Here is a 19,000-nt window from a genome sequence, read left to right on the forward strand (position 1 = left end):
CAAATGGCAGCTCGTCCAGGAGCTCCACCAATTAGAGCGTAGCTGCGCTTGTTCGCGAGTTCCGTCTGCAGGTGAAAAGCAACTTTAACGCTCATTACTGCCCCAAGCGCTACTGCAGTTAATCTACGCTCCCACACATTACAGCAGGGTGTGAAAGATTTTAATGACTTTTTTTTTTTTGCAGTAACCTTGGCACCATTTTCAGATCCTTGACGTCAGCTCATCAAAGAACGTTACAAGGAGAGCTGTATTATATTATCTAAGACTAGGTCTGCATCCCACCACACTGTTTCCAATATAGCTCCACACATGGAGCAGTGTTTAGCTTTTGTGCAGATATAAACTGGAATCAGCTTTATGTCGATATTGCACTATATTCTTTGCACTATGATTTATGAATTGTTTTTGATGTCATTTAGACCTTTAATGAATATTACTAATTACTTTTTATTAATTTCACACTCCTTTAAGTCTAACTTCGCATTTGCTTCACTCTTGGTTTACACTCACATCACACTCACATCACTTTCGCTTCTCTTTCCTTGCTGTCAGATCCTAATGTGACTTAAATCATTAAATGTGTCTAATTAAAGTCAGAATGATTTCCCCCTTTTCCAATTAAATAAAAAGTCACACATGCTTGCTTAAAAAAACATTTTAGCCTCAGATGGGAGGGCGGGGCATTTCCCACAAACCGAAACTGACTTTTCACCAAAGAGCTTCTGCATCTCATCCATCTGCTACTAATAGAAACCAGTTTTTAGTGTGAAATGTGAGCTCATTAGGTGTAAAAAAAACATCCTGATGACAAAAACATCTCAGAATGAGAATCACACTCAATGACAAACCAACGGAAAGCATTGAGTGATCAACTTTACACAAAACATAATGGAGAGTTTCATATTTTTAATATTAAACATTTAAATATTTGGACATTTTAAGATTTTGAATGATTGTATTTTGCCTCTTCATTATTAAAGAAACATACATTGTGTTTCAAATATATGCAGTTTGGTGTCTTATTCACTGCATGACTTTTTATTACGTAATAGTAAATTCATGATGTTGTTTTGGGTTCAGAAGTTTCCCAATTCTGATTTCGCCCTGGTAACTCTGCTGATTAACCGACCTTCTCCCTCTTTCTTGTTCATGTTTTTGCTTGGCGATTTGGATGTGTTTGCCTGTCTGGTTTTTGTCACTAAAAGCATTACGTACATAAAAATAACTAAAAACTTAGTGTAATACTTTCCCAGATTCAGGTAGGGAATGAGGAAGCTGGAGGCTTGAAATAATTGCAAAGGAGCATTACTCTTTATCTTTCACTTTTCAGTGGTTTTACTTTAAACACACACACACACACACACACACACACACACACACACACACACACACACAGCTCTGTGCCTCCAGTCACACACAGGCACTCAAGCACGCCCCCACTTCCACACACAGTCTGTTCAAACTTTATTTCCAATCAAAATGCAGGATGCAGGACATACTGATAGGGAACGAACGAAAGAGGACTGAATAGAAAAATGTGGTGCTTGATGCGGTCATGTGGTGAAGAGAGAACGTAATGGATAATGCCAAATCAGAATGACTTGTTTTTCACAAGGCTTTGTCTTCAAGTCCAAGTCAAGTCTCGAGTCAGTTGTTCACTGCCCCATTCAGGTTTATAGAATTATTATACTTATAACTAACCCCAGATTGGGGTAGTTTATAAACACTCCACCCTCTCTCCAGATCTTGTTTTATAGCAAATAATTTAAAAGTAAATGTAATAGATTTCTACAGATAAAGACAGAGTGTAAGTGTAGACAATGTGAGTGTGTGTGATGTACAGTACCATTTCTACTGTAAAATACAGAAGATAAACAATTAGGAGAAGGAAAAAGGGGGATTATGGAGTGAGTAAGGTTCATACATCAGAAAGGCCTGTGCACCACAGTGACCTTGTTTCCAACACAACAGAGAAAAAGAGGGAAAACCGTGTCTCTTGTTCACCGTGCTGAATTTTCAAGACTAGTGTCAGGTGATGTGTGGGTCTTCAAAATGTAGTTGTGGTGAGATGTCCCCAAGGGCTGATCATTTAAATAATGAGTCATTTCCCTCTTCCCCTTAAAAGGAACCCCTCTTCAGGGCACTGTCTTGTTCGTGCTCCTCCACCATCCCTCCATACTCGAGTCACGCGAGCTTTAATTCCTGTTGGTCATCTGGTTGTCCAATTTCAGATGCTGTCACAGGGGGAAGGGACACAATTTTGAGACGGTGTTCATCAATTGTAGGGATTGTTTTCAATAAAGAAATTAAGTCTTCACGTCTACTGCAATTCCCCCACGGAAATAAAGGGTCACAACAATATCTCTGGGTAACATGAAGACATAACAGCATAAATCTGTCAGAAAAGCCCCCCATATAATCTAGGTTCACTTCTGATGGCATTGACATTGTTATCAATATTATTAATGCCATCCTGCAAAAATAACAGTATGAACAACACATAAAACAAAGGAGCGTAAGGCAAGTATTGCAGTAACTACAAATAACTAGTATTAAATAGCGAGCTAGCTAACTAGCTGCTTATCCGATGCACATTGCATGCTAAATAACATCAATGAAAAAATCTTTTAAAAAAATATGTCATGTTCAGAAGTAACATTAATCTCAATTATATACATGTAAATAATAAACCTACTTACAGATATTGCCCTCTTAACAACTATGCATTGAGGATGGCAAGACTCTTGCCAAGCATTGCACAACACTAGCATGATGTATAAACCATGTGTCTAAATATCCAGGTTCCTACTTCCTATTTACCTAACATAACACAGGAAGAAGCTTCTTTACTTCAGACAGGGAGGGTTATTATTATTATTATTGAGCTCAAGAGCACACCACAATAAGACAATACAATGCAGTACAACTGTCAAACATATGTGTCATGATATTGATTTAGAGGTGGATGCAAATGCAGAAACACTGAATAAATTATCAAATAACACACAACACAAGCCTTACATAGACTAAGACACATACATTAACTCATGGAGCCAAAACAAACAACACAAGACCACAATGCAGTACTGAACCTGACGATATATACACACCAGTGTTAATGAGCTAAACGTGAAACAGGTGGATGAGACACATCACATGGTGCATTAGCTGATGGGAAACATAGTTTCTAGTTTTTTTTCCAATATTGCATGACAATATGGGTCATATGAACAGTGGACATTTGCCCAGTCCAGAACAAGAAGCAATGTTGCAAGGGACAGAGACTTAGCGTCATGTAAACAGCACAGAATGGGTAAGCAGTATAATCAGACAAACACAATGAGTAGTACATGAAGCAGATATAAATTATGACTGATAATATTGGGTGAACAAATGGGTTTTGAGCTGAGTTTTGAATTCAGAGATAGATGTAATTGTCTGAATTGCCAGGGGGAGTGAGTTCCATAGTTTAGGTGCCACAATAGAAAAAGATCTGCCACCCATTGACAAAGGTGAAATCAGGGAACAAGGAAAGGTTCACACCCAGAAGATCTGAGTGAGCGAATATGTGAATGTAAGGAGAGAGTAACTCAGAAATGTAGGAAGGAGCAAGACCATGGAGTGACTAAAATATAAGCAATAAAATTTTATTTATAATACGGGATGCGTCAGGTAGCCAGTGAAGGTTATATATGCTGGGATTGATATTTGCAGATCGTTTAGTGTAAGTTAGTACTCTCACAGCAGAATTTTTTATCTAATGTAAGCGGGAGATATAAAAGCATGGACTCAGTATCTTTCTGGCTAACATAGGGACGGATTTGGGCGATATGGTGAAGTTGGAAGAATGTTGCTTTAGACAGTTTGCTAATATAAGCATCTAGGGTTAATGAAGGAAGAAAGATGTCTGAGTTTTTGACTGTGGCAGGTGGAAAAATTGAAGTACCATCAATGTAAAAACTAGGGCCAATTACATTTCTAGTTAGAGTTGAGAGGCCAGTAATTATTATCTCAGTTTTACTCAAATTGGGAAAGTTGGAATTTAACCAGCCCTTCAATTCATTAACACATGAGGATAATGAGGCAGTCTGATGAACAGAGTCTGGCCGGCAACATGTATATATTTGAATATCGTCAGCAATAATAGTTAAAGCCGTGTCGACGGATGGTTTGTCCAAGAGGGATCATGTAAATAATAAATAATAATGGACCAAGAATTGAACCCTAAGGAACACCATGTTTGAGTGAGACAGTGGGGGATTTATTATTGTGCATCGAGATGTAGTACGGCCTATCCTTGAGATAGGACGAGAACCAGGATAATGCAGCTCCTGAGATACGGATCTCAGAAATGCAAGAGAGTAACAGTTTGTAGCAGAGCTGGGGAAGTCTCCATCCATCCATCCATCCATCCATCCATCTTCTATACCACTTTTCCTTTTCAGGGTCACCGGGAACCTGGAGCCTATCCCAAGGAGCATCGGGCATAAGGCGGGGTGCTGGGGAAGTCTGTTTCCGGATAATGAAGTTTATCCTTCTGGAGAATTACTTGAGTGTGTTGGACTGCGTGATGCGACCGGAAGTTCTGCAGTACTTCCGCCAGGTGGCGCTTCAGACCACCGATTGTTGAAAGGGCGAAGTTAAACTTCCTGCTTCAGTCAGCATCCTGTCAATCACTCACTTTGCCAACAGAGCGCCAATCATGGCGCGCTGTGGCTGCAGGTCCATGGCACCGCCTTCTCCGAGTGAAAGTGGGCGTGGTCTGAGCTGAAGTTCGCGCATACCTGTCCGCGGGGAGCGAGAAGTATAGCAGACGTTCATAACGAAAGTGCGGGTTAAACGTGACACTTCAAGACTCAGTTCCGTCTGTAACCGGTTCAGGTTCCCGGGTTGTTTTTAATTCAGATTACACACGGGAGAAAGAGAGAGCTCGCGCTATGGGACTCTGTTGTCGGTGGTTGTTCGCGGTGTGGTGCCTACAGGTGTGCAGTTCCAGTGCGGCGCAAGTCTCCGCGTTTAGCACGGCTTACATTAACGTGTCTTTCGTTTCCCCCGAAACTAACCAGACGACGTGGCGGCGCGAGGAGATGGGGCTGTACGGTATTGAGTCACCGACCTACACCGTGACCGGGACCGTGTACCTTGCCGACCCGATTCACGCATGCGCCAACGATACAAGGTTCGAGCGCCCCGTGAGCTCCGCGCCTTGGATAGCGCTCGTGGAGCGGGGCAACGGATGTATATTCACGTCTAAGATCAACGCGGCCGCGCGCAACGGAGCCTCGGCGGCAGTCATCTTCAACGACTATGGTTCCGACAACCGGGTCATCCAGATGTCACATCCAGGTGCTGTAGCCTTCTATTTCAGTAATCATCCGGTGGGGTTGTTTGGGCACGTTACATCATTATGTGATCTGTGAAAATACTGTATATTGACTCTGTGTGTGTGTGTGTGTGTGTGTGTGTGTGTGTGTGTGTTCATTCATGTTCATGTGACTTTTCAGAAAAAAACAATGGGCAATATTTTCTTACAAACAATTCAGATTATGTGTAAAAAATGAAACAATAATGCATCTAAAGTAAATAATTTTCTTGTGTTACTCTGCTGCAATGATGCTGTGAACCGGAGGTTCCTTCACACCCGGATTCTGAAAAGCAGAGGTCATTTTTAGTGTTGTTTACAGAAATCACAAGAAAGTATAAAAGCAGAAAGCATAGTTTTAAACATGTTGTTTTGGTGTGTGTACAGGTGTAACATGGTGAATGTTGTCTTAAGTCAAACCCAGGAGTGATACCTGTAACTCACCCACTGACTGCACACACTGTTTATTTGTCATTATTTGGAATCGGAGTAAATCAGGGCCTTGTTGTGTAAAATAAGATCTGTGTGCCAGAGTGTTTGTCTCAGATTTTATTGTTAGATAAAAGAACCATGTTGTTTTCCAGTTTGGTGAGTGAATGATAAACAGTACAAAGTGTGCAGCTGTGGTGAAGCTGTCCAAGTCTTCATAGCCATGTTTATTCATTCGGTAGCCATCTTGGCATTGCATCTGGGCTCTTACACAGTACGTGCTGGAATGAGGAGAGAAACTGGTAACTGTGGAAGACTTAAAATTTAAATTGATGGTTTTTAGTAGATGCTTTTATCCTTATTCTAGAGAAGATCACCACAAGTCTTAAAAACAGGAACACACTGCGGCCCTGCGAGAACAGCAGTCACTTCCCCAGTGTTGGAGTTTATTTAAGTGTGTATTACAGAGCAGAGTGTTTAGTCTGAGGTCTAGCGGCTTCCTGAAGGAAATACTGAACCTAAAGAGAGTAGAAAATGAAAAAAGTTAAACAGTGTGATCATAGTGTATGTGTGATTTATATAATCACCATCCACTTTATTAGGAACACCTGTACACCTGCTCATTCATGCAGTTATCTAATCGGCCAATCACGTGGCAGCAGCACAGTGGAATGGAACGACAAGGAACCCGTCAGTCTCCGAAAACTACTTATTACTGAGCGATATCAGATCCCTCAGAGGTCACCATCTTAAAAACCGGCATGCGTCTGTAACAGACATCGTGGGCTTGGGAATACTTCAGTAAACCTTTCAGTCAGCACTATTCGCTGCTGCATCCGCATATGCAAGTTAAGACTTTACAATGCAAAGCAGAAGCCATACATCGACACTGTCCAGAAGTGTCGCCGACTTCTCTGGGCTCGGCCTCAACGGAGATGGACAGAAGCACATCAAATAATGTGCTGTTGTAGGGTTCTCAATACAGCAAAGGGTGAACACAGTTTACCAATCACTCATTTTTATTTGCAGTTCCCATACTGTCCCAACTTTTAGGAATTGGAGTTGTATAATCTTCTGCACCAAATCCACATAAACCCATTCTTCTTTCGATGAGCTCTGCATTGTTTGCTGTAAAATGGTTAGGTTTAGTTGTTCCAACCTTACAAGTATGATTTAATCTGCTTCAGAATGTAAGAGTACTAGTTGCACTAGACAAGATGACCCCTTGAGGCCTGTGGCTTTTTTTTTCCACAGGCCAGGCACACAAAATTGAGCAATCCCCAAATCCCTGTGACATCAGATCCATAATGAACCAGTATTTCTAGGCAGCAGAAAATGTTCCTGATAACTGGTCTGTGGAGCACTTTATCAAGTCTTACTGAGTCTGCACTGATGATGTCACCGATATTTTAGGTATTTTATTTTACATAAGTAGAAACATATGAAGACACATCCTGGTTTAAATGAAGAAAATGAAACTGTGTTGTTTATCAGGGCAACTTCACTATACAACAATTCTCTCTGCTGCTGTTCAACACAAAGCACATGCACATATGATTTATTTTAATGAACATGGTTACAGATAATAGCTCATTACGTTTATTTACAATCCTGATTTAGTTAATGAGTATTTAATAAATAAATAAAACAGAATAAATGCTAATACTAGCAGTTGTAGCAACAGCCGCTTTGTAACCGCCTTCCAGTATTTTTTCCGCTGTAATGATGTAACATGTACACACCACGTATTACATATATCTGGCCACACCCACTTCTTCCCCCACCTCAAAGTCACATGCGATACTCTCGTCCATCGATGGTAGTTAGGGGCCATGATGAGACATTTGCATTTTACACGGGATCTCACAAACCCACCTGGTGGTTAATAAGCATTAAGAGTTAAAAGGTGCAATGTCATGAGGTCAACAGTGTAGTGTCATGTGACCTGTTCTCATATGTTGGAGCAGGTTTGCTTTGTTGATACCGGCTCCTCCTTTTTCCATCAACTGTGTTTTTAGTCTAAATGAAGTGCGATAGCACCACAGTGTCCTTCATAACAGTCCAACTAATGAACCGATGACAATTTTTTGCCAACCGTTTTTATTATTTATTGATTATTGTTTTTGTCAAGTAATTGTCGCAGTCCTGACGAAAAAAACAAAAAAAGAAAAGATGTTTTGAAACATATGAGCGTTCATGTCGCCTCAGACCCTGCGCTCCTCACAGAAAAGGGGAGAAATGGAAGATGAGACAGTAGAAGGAAATGAAGTGTGAGGAACAAGCATGTGTGAGATGTCAGAATATGAGACCAAATTTCATTTACATTTACAGCATTCAGCTTGCTTTCTTATCCAGAGCAATCACAGAATGAAGTTATGGTCTCCATTAAAACATGTTCATATGCTAGTACACATAGGTCAGGTCTAAGAATAATGTCAAACTTAAACTCTGGCTTAGCAGAAAAAATAGATTTCAAGTAGATTTTAGTAAATGTTCATCATCATAACAAACAGTTCAGAGTTGTTTAACTGATTGTCATTAACCACATAATTATTGAACTCTCACTTGATTTCCATGCAGCTCGAAAGCTCAAGTATATTCTGAACGTTGAACCTGAATTGATAATAATGTCTCTCTTTAGGGGTGTGTGTGTGTGTGTGTGTGTTCGTTTAATGATTTATAGACCTGTGCTCAGTGACCTCAGTGTGAGTGGCGTTATACAACCACTGGTAATCCTGCACCAACCTTGTGTGTGTGTGTGTGTGTGTGTGTGTGTGTGTGTGTGTGTGTGTGTGTGTTTTTCATTCCATTGTTCCTGGTTCAGGTACAAACTTGAAATTCTTGTTCCATCGTCTTAAGCTGAGGAGATATAAGGTGACATTGCTGTGTGTTAAGATTAAGCGGTATAATATTGTTGAAATATTTGTAATAGTGTACATATATTTTCATGTAAAATATACAATTAATTGAGTTTGCACATTTTCATCAACACTAATTGGCCATGTTTTTAAAAATTGATCATATGGTGCGACCCTCCAAACTATATATTTGCTGGGGTAAACTTTTCCTGATTACGCATCTTGGAAGTGGACACAATGTAAAAGACTACAACAGTTATGGTGGATATTTGGGTGGGATGGGGAATGTGGCTGTAGCTCATTCAATAATGGTATGTTCAGGGCAGCCAGATAGCTAGCTTGTTACTGCTAATAAGCAGTCACTTTGCTTAGTAAGTAAATTATTCTAGTGAAGCAGAAAGAACTCAATGGATGAGGACTTACTTTTGCAACGTGACATTGAAACAGAAAATACAAAAGAACTGCACCAGTGAGAAGAGCAGCAGGACCCTGAAAGCACCTGTAGGTCTTTCAAAATTACACTGAGCCAAGTAACTGAAGTTAGCTACAGCACATGTATTCACATTGTATTAAATATAGACATCATTTTGGATCTTCTTTGATGGACAACCCTGTAACTCTGCTTTCATAGTCCTCCAGTTGGAAGTGCTTGTTGCACACTCATAAATATCCATAATTTCTCAATGTACAGACCTCTTTAGTGTTTATAAACAAGAAGATGAGAGTAGCATAACAAACTGATGCTATTTATCGGTTATCATTCTTTCAACCATCTTCTGCTAGCTTCGATTCACAAAGTTAGAAGAACACAATTGTATAGAAGGTTTCTGTACGCTGTAGCATTACAATTTCCCTTCACTGGAACTAAGAGTCCCAGACCTGTTCCAGCATGACGATGCCTCTGTTGCACAAAGTGAGTTCCATGAAGACATGGTGTGCTCTTTCTTTCAGTGCTTGTTTTTGGTCTCTCACTCCGAGGTTCCGTTTGGTTGATCAAGTAGGGATTACCTATGGATGAACTACATATTTGTACAATGCATGCATGGGTATGGCTCGGGACCTGTCTTTATGATTGTAGCCCATGAAACCAACACGCTCCTTCCCTCCATAGCGCTAGGGTCGTCTCCTCAAAGACCCCCCCCCCACGCTAGGGTTACAGCAAAATGTTTTAACCACCCCTCTGTAAAGATCTGGAGTGTAAAAGATTCTTATCCCATCTCAGTTATAAGAAAGAAGGAAAAGAGACGACTCGTTTGCCGTGAGTTGTGACCTGTGTAAGTGGAGGAAGAGATCTTGGTCCTTGAGAAATGTTGTTTGCTGTGGCTTCCACTATTTCCACACGGTACTTTGGCTCATACGTCACCTAGGCGGGAGGTTGGAATGGCTCGACCCAATCAATTGGCTGGTCAAGACATGCCCTGGGAATACTTTTTATAGCTGAACATCAAATATGGGTGGGGAGCACAGATGACGAAACTAAAAACTCATGGCTACAAAACACACCTCAAAAATACTTTCTTGGACCTGGATACTGATAATACCTCAGAAAATAGGCCTGCTCTTGTGCCGAGTAATGATGACTGGCCAAAATTCATCATCATTGAAACTGCTGCTCCAGATTCTCCAATCATCAAACTTTCCCCTTTCGCTATACAAAAAGGTATTACAGGAATAGCGGGAACAGTAAAGGAAGTGAAAAAACTACGATCTGGACAGATTCTTGTGGAATGCAGTAAAAAGGCCAATGCTGAAAGTCTACTACATGCCAGCATGTTACCTGGAGTTCAGATAAAGACCTCATTTAACTTTGAATTACAGTAAAGGAGTAATCCGAACTAGAGAGTTGGATGATGTGTATGAAGAAGAAATAACACATGAGCTCAAGACCCAAGGAGTACTGAACGTCAAAAGAATGATAATCAAGAGAGAAGAGCAAAAGATTAAAACTGGTACGTACATCCACACCTTTAATAAACCGCTTATCCCAGATAAACTTTGAATTGGATACTTAAGTGTTCCAGTGGACTTATTTGTACCCAGTTTCCTCTACGGTGTTTCAACTGTCAAAAGTACGGCTATGGATCTTATGGCTGCAGCAACAAACACACCTGTTGTAACTGTGGGGAGGTAGGTCTCGACAAAGGGAGCTGTGAAGAACCATCAAAATGTTGTAATTGCTCAGGTAATCATTCAGCTGCATCAAAACAGTGTCCCATGTGGAGCAAAGAAAAGGAAATACAGAAGATCAGATGTATTAAGAGAATCAGTTACCTCAAAGCAAAGAAAATGGTGGATGTTTCGCCTATTTTTACGCTAAATAAAACCTTTGCCTCTGTTGCAAAAACAAACAAACTGTGAGAACAATAGATTGCCAGACAGATATCACCTGGATGTGTAAAGACAAACTCCAATCCGTAGTGATATTCCCCCCCAAATATGAAGTACACAGGAACCCAGAACGAAACTCTTCTAAATGACATTCACTCCAGTCAAAGCTCAATAACAGGAAACCAAAAGGCAAATAAAAACAACGATAAGGACAAAACCTCAAAAACAAAACAACCAAAAGATGAGGAAATGAAAGAGAATGAACACCATTGTAGAAGTCCATCCCCTGAAGGCTTAACCAAGAAAACAGTCCCTATTCTCCCTAAGAGGTAATGGAAAATTCATCCAACGGAACTCTCATGGTATCAGGGCAAATTTTACAGAGTTGCAGCATCTAACTGCAATTATTAACCCTCTAGCCGTATGCCTTCAAGAAACACAATTACCACCAGACGGTACTCTCTCTCTTAAAATAATAAAAAAAAAAATTAAAACCTTCAGTCCCAATGACAAGCGGGCTTCCTGTGGTACAGCTATTTTAATAAGAAAAGATGTGATGAATAGTCACAAAAATATTAATAGCAACTTGCAGCCAATAGCAGCACGTCTGACCATCACAGCTGACTCTATCTACATTCCTCCCAATTTAAACCTGACACATGCCCTTAGATCACCTTATTGCTCAACTCCCATCTCCTTTTATTCTCATGTGAGATTTTAATAGTCATAACACATTGTGAGGTAGAAATCATTGTAACACAAAAGAAAAGAAGATTGAAGATTTTATAGATAACCACAACTTCTGTCTTTTCAATAATGGATTGAATACCTATTTACAGTACTCTGCAAACGACCTAACAATTTGTCAACCTGAATTATTTTTATACCTAGCATGGAAAGTTTGGCACGACCCCTGTGGAAGTGACCATTTCCCAATTATTGTAACCATCAAAGGCAGAAAGGAAGAAACAAATGTACAAAGAGAATACATACTTTCACTGAATCGCTCATATCTATAGCTGATAACACCGTCCCAAGAACATCTTTAAATATAAAACATAGATGACTACCATGGTTTGATGATGCATGTAAGGAAGCTATAAAAGACAGGAAAAAACTGAAAGACTTCAGACATCCAGCAACTGAAAATCTTATCAAACTCAAGATGAGGAAAGCACGAGCAATAAGAATTAAAATGAAGTAAAAATGAAAACCGGAGAAGATTCGTCTCCAGCATGACAACAAGTACTCCATCATACAAAAACAGCAGTCTACAAATACAACACATCAAACAGCACGGCACACTCGACTTCAAAACAAGAAACTGCAAACATTCTAGCAAAAACTTTCAAAAAACTATTGAGAACTGCCCTCCTGCTTTCTGAACTTTTCTTACTCAGCAAAAAAAAGAAAAGAGAAACTTCGGCTCCGGTCCGGTACAACCGACCTTTTACTATGCATAGAACATATCTATTTGAGGAAGAGTAAGAAAATATATAGTTAAAAGTAAAAATACTAAAGTGTACTGTAACCCTAAAGCTGATTGGTTGGTGGGGAGGTGTGTCTGATATTTCATTTCCATTGAGGATTTTTTTCTTATAATTGGTATGTGATCTCTTTGTTGTGACTTGGTGTGTGATCTATTTGTGTGTGTGTGTGTGTGTGTGTGTGTGTGTGTAGGCACCTCGATCGTGGCGGTGATGATCGGTAATGTTGATGGAACAGAGCTGGTGAAGCTGCTGCAGTGTGATGTGTCCATCTCAATGACAATAGAGGTGGGGCTTCAGCGTGGCTTGTGGATGAGTCACTACTCCATCTTATTCATCTCCATTTCCTTCTTCATTATCACCACGGCAACTGTGTGCTACTTCATCTTCTACTTTGCACAGAGACTCAACAACATACGTCGTCAGAACAACAAACAGGTTCGAATATTCACTCAATCACAGAAATAAACCATTAAAGATGTGTACATTGGCCTGGCCTTTGAGCCTGGTGTGAGTTCTGATTGGCTGATGGAAGAATTAAACAGAATTATAATTACACCGCTGATGTTCTCACAGGTATTTTTTTTTGTATTTGAAGATTTTCTAAAAACTTGCATTTGTTTATACAAATATAAATTTGCATGCTTAATAAATAAATAAAAATATAGCATTTAGGTGATGATAATGATTAAGCTTTTTTATAGAACAGAAAATGTGCCATTTTTTAGTATGTAATTAAACGTACAAAAATAATCAACGTTTAATAAATTCCTCTCAGCGTGTGTACAGGCTGTGTGTACATTCAGTCACAAGAGCATTAGTGAGGTCAGATACTGATGTTGGCTGTGGAAGCTCAGGGTGTCTCCTCGTGCGTGCGTGTGTGCGTGCGTGCGTGCGTGCGTGCGTGTGTGTGTGTGTGTGTTGGAAATGCTGATGTAACACTGTGCTCCAGTAAACGCTCCCTCTGCAGCTCTGAAGCATTTGGGAAGTTGATGTTGCTGTGCTGCAAAACCGCACAAACAGTGTTATCCCATGAGCCACTGCAAACGTGTGTGTGCCCGTCTGTGTGTGTGTGTGTGTGTGTGTGTGTGTGTGTGACGGAATAAAACCAGATAAAACATGTTCTGAATTATGGAACAAATGAATCAGTGTAAAAGCTCACTCTCTATTCAGTCTTTACATTCCTCTTACATGGTCAGGGGTCAGACATTAGGGTGAGGCTTTACTCTGAACTCATGTTAGCGAGCATCCCGTCACTTGTGTTGCTTGTAGTTAGTCTCTTGTTGGCATGTACTGTTTCTTCAGTGTTTTTAGTTCCGATGTGAAAGGCTAGTACTTATGTTTAAAATGTACTTAAAACGCATTATGATATTTAGCAGATTGCACATTTTCCTCGCACCTCCGGGGTTGTTGGATCGAGTCCTGTCTGCGTGCGTGGAGCTTGCATGTTCTCCCCGTGCTTCGGGGTTTCCACCAGGTACTCTGGTTTCCTCCCCAAGTCCAGAGACATGCGCTGTAGGCTCTGGACCCTAACCCTAATCCTCCCTGTCCAGGGTGTCCCCCACCTTGTGCCCCGAGATGTGCTGTTCTCTCCTCTTTCATGGATCAGCAATCATCTCCTTGGTTTTGCTGGCATTTAGGAAGAGATTGTTTTTCTGGCACAACGTCCCCTCTATACGCCGTCTTATCAGCCCCACTACCCACTTCAGGCAGGTGGGTACTGACCCTTGTGCTAGGGACAGGTTGAATATATCCATAAAGACATCAGCCTTTAAGCATGGAGCATGGAGTCTCGCCCAAATCTGCCGATGAGATCATGAATGGAGTGTTCTGTGTGCTTCAGTCTTTTGGCCTGTTTGATGGATATATGAAGGGCATACTTGGTGTTGCCTGAGACGAATGCAGTAAGATGTGTTCTTACTGATCAAAGTGACCTCGTAAATGCACTTCACACTGCTGTATAAACACAGTACAGTAGTACACTCCCTCAGCAGATAAAAGGGTCTGCATTTCGATAACAACAGTTCTACATCAGGTGAACAGTGTTTGCTCACAGTCTTTACATTCGAACACTACCTGTTGCAGACAAATATACAAACGCCACCACCCCTGTTCTTCCCGGACTGCGCGGTGGATGGATCGATGTCGTCTCTGATATCCAGGTTTTCATCATAATAAGAGCACAGCAGTCTCTGAATTCACACTGTCATGTGATCCTGGTCATGAGCTAATCTAGCTTATACTCCAGGAAGTGAACATTCACTGACAGTAAGCTAGACAGATGTGGTCTAACATTTAGCCTAGCATGTAGCTCTCTTCTTTTGCCATGCTTCTGCTTTGGTTGCATTTCTCCTTGGTTGGTAGGCCATGTCGGTGTGAGTCCGGTTGTAAAAGATCATTAAAATCAGACTAAATGTGTGTCCAATCCAGCGACCCAAGGGTCTGTCTGCTGTACGTTATTAATGTACGAGTTCTGCACATTTAGAGCAACTGCATTGGCGTCGGCGAAGTCTTTAACTTGTTTTTTCACAAGTTGTTCCTTTTTCATACACGTTTGTTATTGTTGTTTTTTTTGGCGTTGTTTGTGCTGCGACACGTGTGCGACTCTCACGTGTGCAACTCTCACGTGTGCGCCCCGTGTTTTCTGGTTCTTGGTAGTACATGGGAACTAAAGTTGTGAAAGGGGAGACAGTGTCGTACCACACGGACTGTAAGATTTGTCTGAGAAATCATTAAAGTCAAACGTTTTGGTTCATCATGTGATCCATACTGTGGCGCTCTTCTTCTACAGGAAATACAGAGTTATATACAGGAAGTGACCAAGCCAGATTTTCCACTTGCAAAAGTGTCACATGCATATGAACAACAGATAAAAATCTGAATACACAGTAGTACACTGAGTTCTCCCTCACTGACTGACTGAGTGTGTGTGTGTGTGTGTGTGTGTGTGTGTGTGTGTGTGTGTGTGTGTGTGTGTGTGACTCCAGAAACAGATGAAGGCAAAAGCAAAGAAAGCGATTGGTCAGCTCAAGGTTCACACACTCAAACAAGGAGATAAGGTATGTGTGTGTGTGTATACGTGAATGTGTATTTATATATTTATATATATATATATATATATATATATATATATATATATATATATAATATAATATATGTATGTATGTATGTGTGTGTGTGTGTGTGTGTGTATATATATATATATATATATATATATATATATATATATATATATATATATATATGTGTATGTATGTTTGTGTGTGTGTGTATGTATGTATGTATATGTATATGTACGTATGTGTGTATGTGTTAATCATCTAAGTATACACATTTGCCGTTTTGTTTCTGTTTTTGTTATTGAGAAACTTTAAACATGAATACTGTGTGTGTGTGTGTGTGTGTGTGTGTGTGTGTGTGTGTGTGTGTGTGTAGGAGACAGGACCAGATGCTGACACATGTGCTGTGTGTATTGAGTCTTATAAACCGGGAGACGTGCTCTCTGTCCTTACATGCAAGTACGTCTTGGTTTTATTGTATGATCATTTTATTGCTATATAAATTTTATAGGTTATAGCAGTTCTCTGAGACGTCAGAGATCCTCTTACTGTTTCTATATCTGTGTTTACTACTGAGTGCACACTCATTATAATCACACACACTCTCACTATAATCACACTCTCTATAATCACACACACATATACACACTCACTATACTCACACTCACTGTTCTCACACTCACTATTCTCACACTCACTATTTGGAGTTAACGGGTTAGGGGTAGAGAATATTAGTTAGGCAGTAGGAAATGACCTCTGTTACACTATTGGTGGACTGGTGTCTTGCAGTTGAAATGTGAAAATGTGGAGTTTGTGGAATATCACGAAGACTGTAATTCCCAGAATGCACTGCATGAGGTGAGAGTGAAAAGGGTGCAGGGTTCTCTGCAGTGCCAGTGTACACCTCAGAGCTCTGGACTTGAAACTTTACATTCTGAAACCCTGCAGGAGAGAATTCAGTGTCCATAGCACATTATCAGTCTTACCGTGTGTGTGTGTGTGTGTGTGTGTGTGTGTGTGTGTGTAGTCATTTCTTCCATAAGGCATGTGTTGAGCCGTGGTTGATGGAGCACAGGACCTGCCCGATGTGCAAGTGTGACATCCTCAAAGCCCTCGGAGTAGAGGTGAGGTGTGCGTGTGTGTGTGCGTGAGTGCGAGCGTCTGCGTGTGTGCGTGTGTGTGCAAATAGATTCATGAGAGTTTCTCATCTCTCTATAGACGGATGTTGAGGAGCAGCACATGTCGACGGTCACTTCTGATTTGCATTCGTTTCCCAGCAGCACTGAGTACGTTCACACGCACTCCGACTCAGTCTCCAGCATACACCCCAATTCCGAGTCTCACACACACAGCGATGCTGCCTTTTCCGGATATGAATCTCTGCATGCAACAGAGCAGCTGGGTCCTGCTGACCACGCACATGAAGGTGAGACGCAAACACACACACACACACACACACACACACACACACACACACACACACACACACACACACACACACACACACTCACACTGTATTTCAGCATGTCTTGCTGAATTCCAGAAGCTGCTGCTAATAAGCTAGTTTGTTCACTCTGTGTGTGTGTGTGTGGGGGGGGGGGGGGGGGGGGGGGGTCCTGGGTTCGATGGAAACATGGTGTTAGAACGTGCGCTGGTGTGTCATTACAGTTCCCTCTGAAAGGTTTGGAACAGCAAGCCCAGTATTTGTTTTTACTATACACTGAAGACATTTGGGTTTGAGATATGTCCGGTCATTTGTAGGACATTCCAAACATGTTCCAATATTTTTGTTCCAAACAAATGGTGCCATATTTTAAGTTGTTTAACAAATTTAGATGTAAATATCAGGAAATTAAATTCTGGTCCATCATCTCCTATTCATCATTTGATCTCGGTGGCTGACAGTTTGAGGAGCAGTTTTTGGTCTTGGTCTTGTCTCTGAGTTGACCTGTGGAGATACAGAGCAAGTTTCATGGTGATTTTCTCTGGAAATCTTCAAGTTACTTGGCTACAGTTTTATAAGTTTAAAGTGCTTTACACTGTATGGGGGGAGACCACTAGTATGTATCCTCCACCTGGATGACAGGATGGCAGCCATATTGCTCCAGAACTCCCACCACACACTAGATATTAGAGTAGAGGAGAGAGTGATGTAGCCAATTCAGAGATGGGGATTATTAAGGAATGATAAAGAAGGGCCGATGGGGGAATTTGGGCAGGACCCCAGGGTTATATCCCTACTCTTTACCATAAGTGTCCTGGGATTTTTAATGACCACAGAGAGTTAAGACCTCAGACTAATGTCTCATCCCCGAAAGACTGCCCTAACTGTTTAGAAGGGCGTGCTCCTCAGTGCAGAGGTACTCGTCCATACGGTGGTACTATTGAGTGACTGTATCCTGTGCTGTGATTGGCTTTTCTGACTGTATCCTGTGCTGTGATTGGCTTTTCTGACTGTATCCTGTGCTGTGATTGGCTTGCAGGTTTGGAGGCAGTGTGTTTGGAAGTGCCACCGCACTACGATAACCCCGCCTTTGAGAGTGAAACTCGCAGCTAGGAGACCAGCCAAGCACACTGCGACTGTAAACACACACACATACACATACATGTTCACATACACTATACATACATTTACAGTCACAGGAATGGATTTAAAAATGCATTTTGTTTCATTTCTCTGTGTGAGTAAATTAATTAATGACCTCATGCTGTGGTTAATGGGAGGAAAGTCTCTCTCTCTTTATGTCTGGGTTGTGTGTGCGCGTGTCTGTGTACTGGAGAAACACACAGTTTACCAGCTCCCTCTGCTGGACATGTGTAGCGTTACCTCTCTCTTTCTCTCTCTCACACAGACACACATTCAGTATATACTGATTTTGCCATGTGACCAGTGTTCCTGGTTCAATATGGGTGCAGCTTATGTAAATTTGTTAAACTTAATCACGTGACATCCCCGCTAGCTTCTCTTTCCACTTGTTCAGATTGATCGGCTCTTTAATGCTGTATAGCGACTGCTAGGGAGGTAACGTTAATGTTCGCTATGTTAACTAGTGCTGTGCGTAGGTGACTGGCTAGCATAACTGGGTTTTATGCCCACAAATACTAAAGAAATAAAAACAGAAGCTAGTGGTAATGTTATACAGTTCAGATTATACTTAAGCTCCGCCATCACAGACTCAGACACGCTCGTCACTCAGCACAAAAAGCTTGCTATTTTTCAAAAAAACTTTAAAATTATTAAAATGTTATAAACTGTTACAAAATATCAAAATGTAAGTGTCCTTTATATATATGTGTGTGTGTGTGTGTGTGTGTGTGTGTGTGTGTGTGTGTGCGCGCTTCACAATGTGGCCTTATTGGTATCTTCTGTACTCTATGAACTACTGAGCTGATCTGTTAAATAAGAGATGTAATTTTAATCAAATTATATTGATATAAAAATGTAAACTGTAAATAAAGTCTCCTTTTATCATGAAA

At 40.9% G+C, this 19,000-nt stretch overlaps 1 protein-coding gene across 1 annotated transcript; it reads left to right on the top strand.

Moving 5' to 3' along the window:
• The first annotated feature begins 4,751 nt into the window (after positions 1 to 4,751).
• rnf128a (ring finger protein 128a) lies at positions 4,752 to 19,000 on the top strand. The gene is made up of 7 exons (XM_017459532.3): positions 4,752 to 5,346; positions 12,658 to 12,902; positions 15,452 to 15,523; positions 15,900 to 15,982; positions 16,551 to 16,647; positions 16,742 to 16,949; positions 18,007 to 19,000. Exons 1-7 carry the CDS (start codon positions 4,938 to 4,940, stop codon positions 18,078 to 18,080), a joined length of 1,188 nt encoding a protein of 395 aa, XP_017315021.1. The 5' UTR covers positions 4,752 to 4,937; the 3' UTR covers positions 18,081 to 19,000.

Source organism: Ictalurus punctatus, chromosome 28 (assembly GCF_001660625.3).
Source record: "Ictalurus punctatus breed USDA103 chromosome 28, Coco_2.0, whole genome shotgun sequence".
NCBI classification, from domain to species: domain Eukaryota; kingdom Metazoa; phylum Chordata; class Actinopteri; order Siluriformes; family Ictaluridae; genus Ictalurus; species Ictalurus punctatus.

What these genes read in the sequence shown, in the direction of transcription:
- rnf128a (XM_017459532.3), top strand. Translation starts at nt 4,938, where the DNA reads ATGGGACTCTGTTGTCGGTGGTTGTTCGCGGTGTGGTGCCTACAGGTG. An exon ending in CATCCAGATGTCACATCCAG is followed by an intron (nt 5,347 to 12,657) that starts GTGCTGTAGCCT and finishes GTGTGTGTGTAG; the next exon opens with GCACCTCGATCGTGGCGGTG. An exon ending in TCAAAGCCCTCGGAGTAGAG is followed by an intron (nt 16,648 to 16,741) that starts GTGAGGTGTGCG and finishes ATCTCTCTATAG; the next exon opens with ACGGATGTTGAGGAGCAGCA.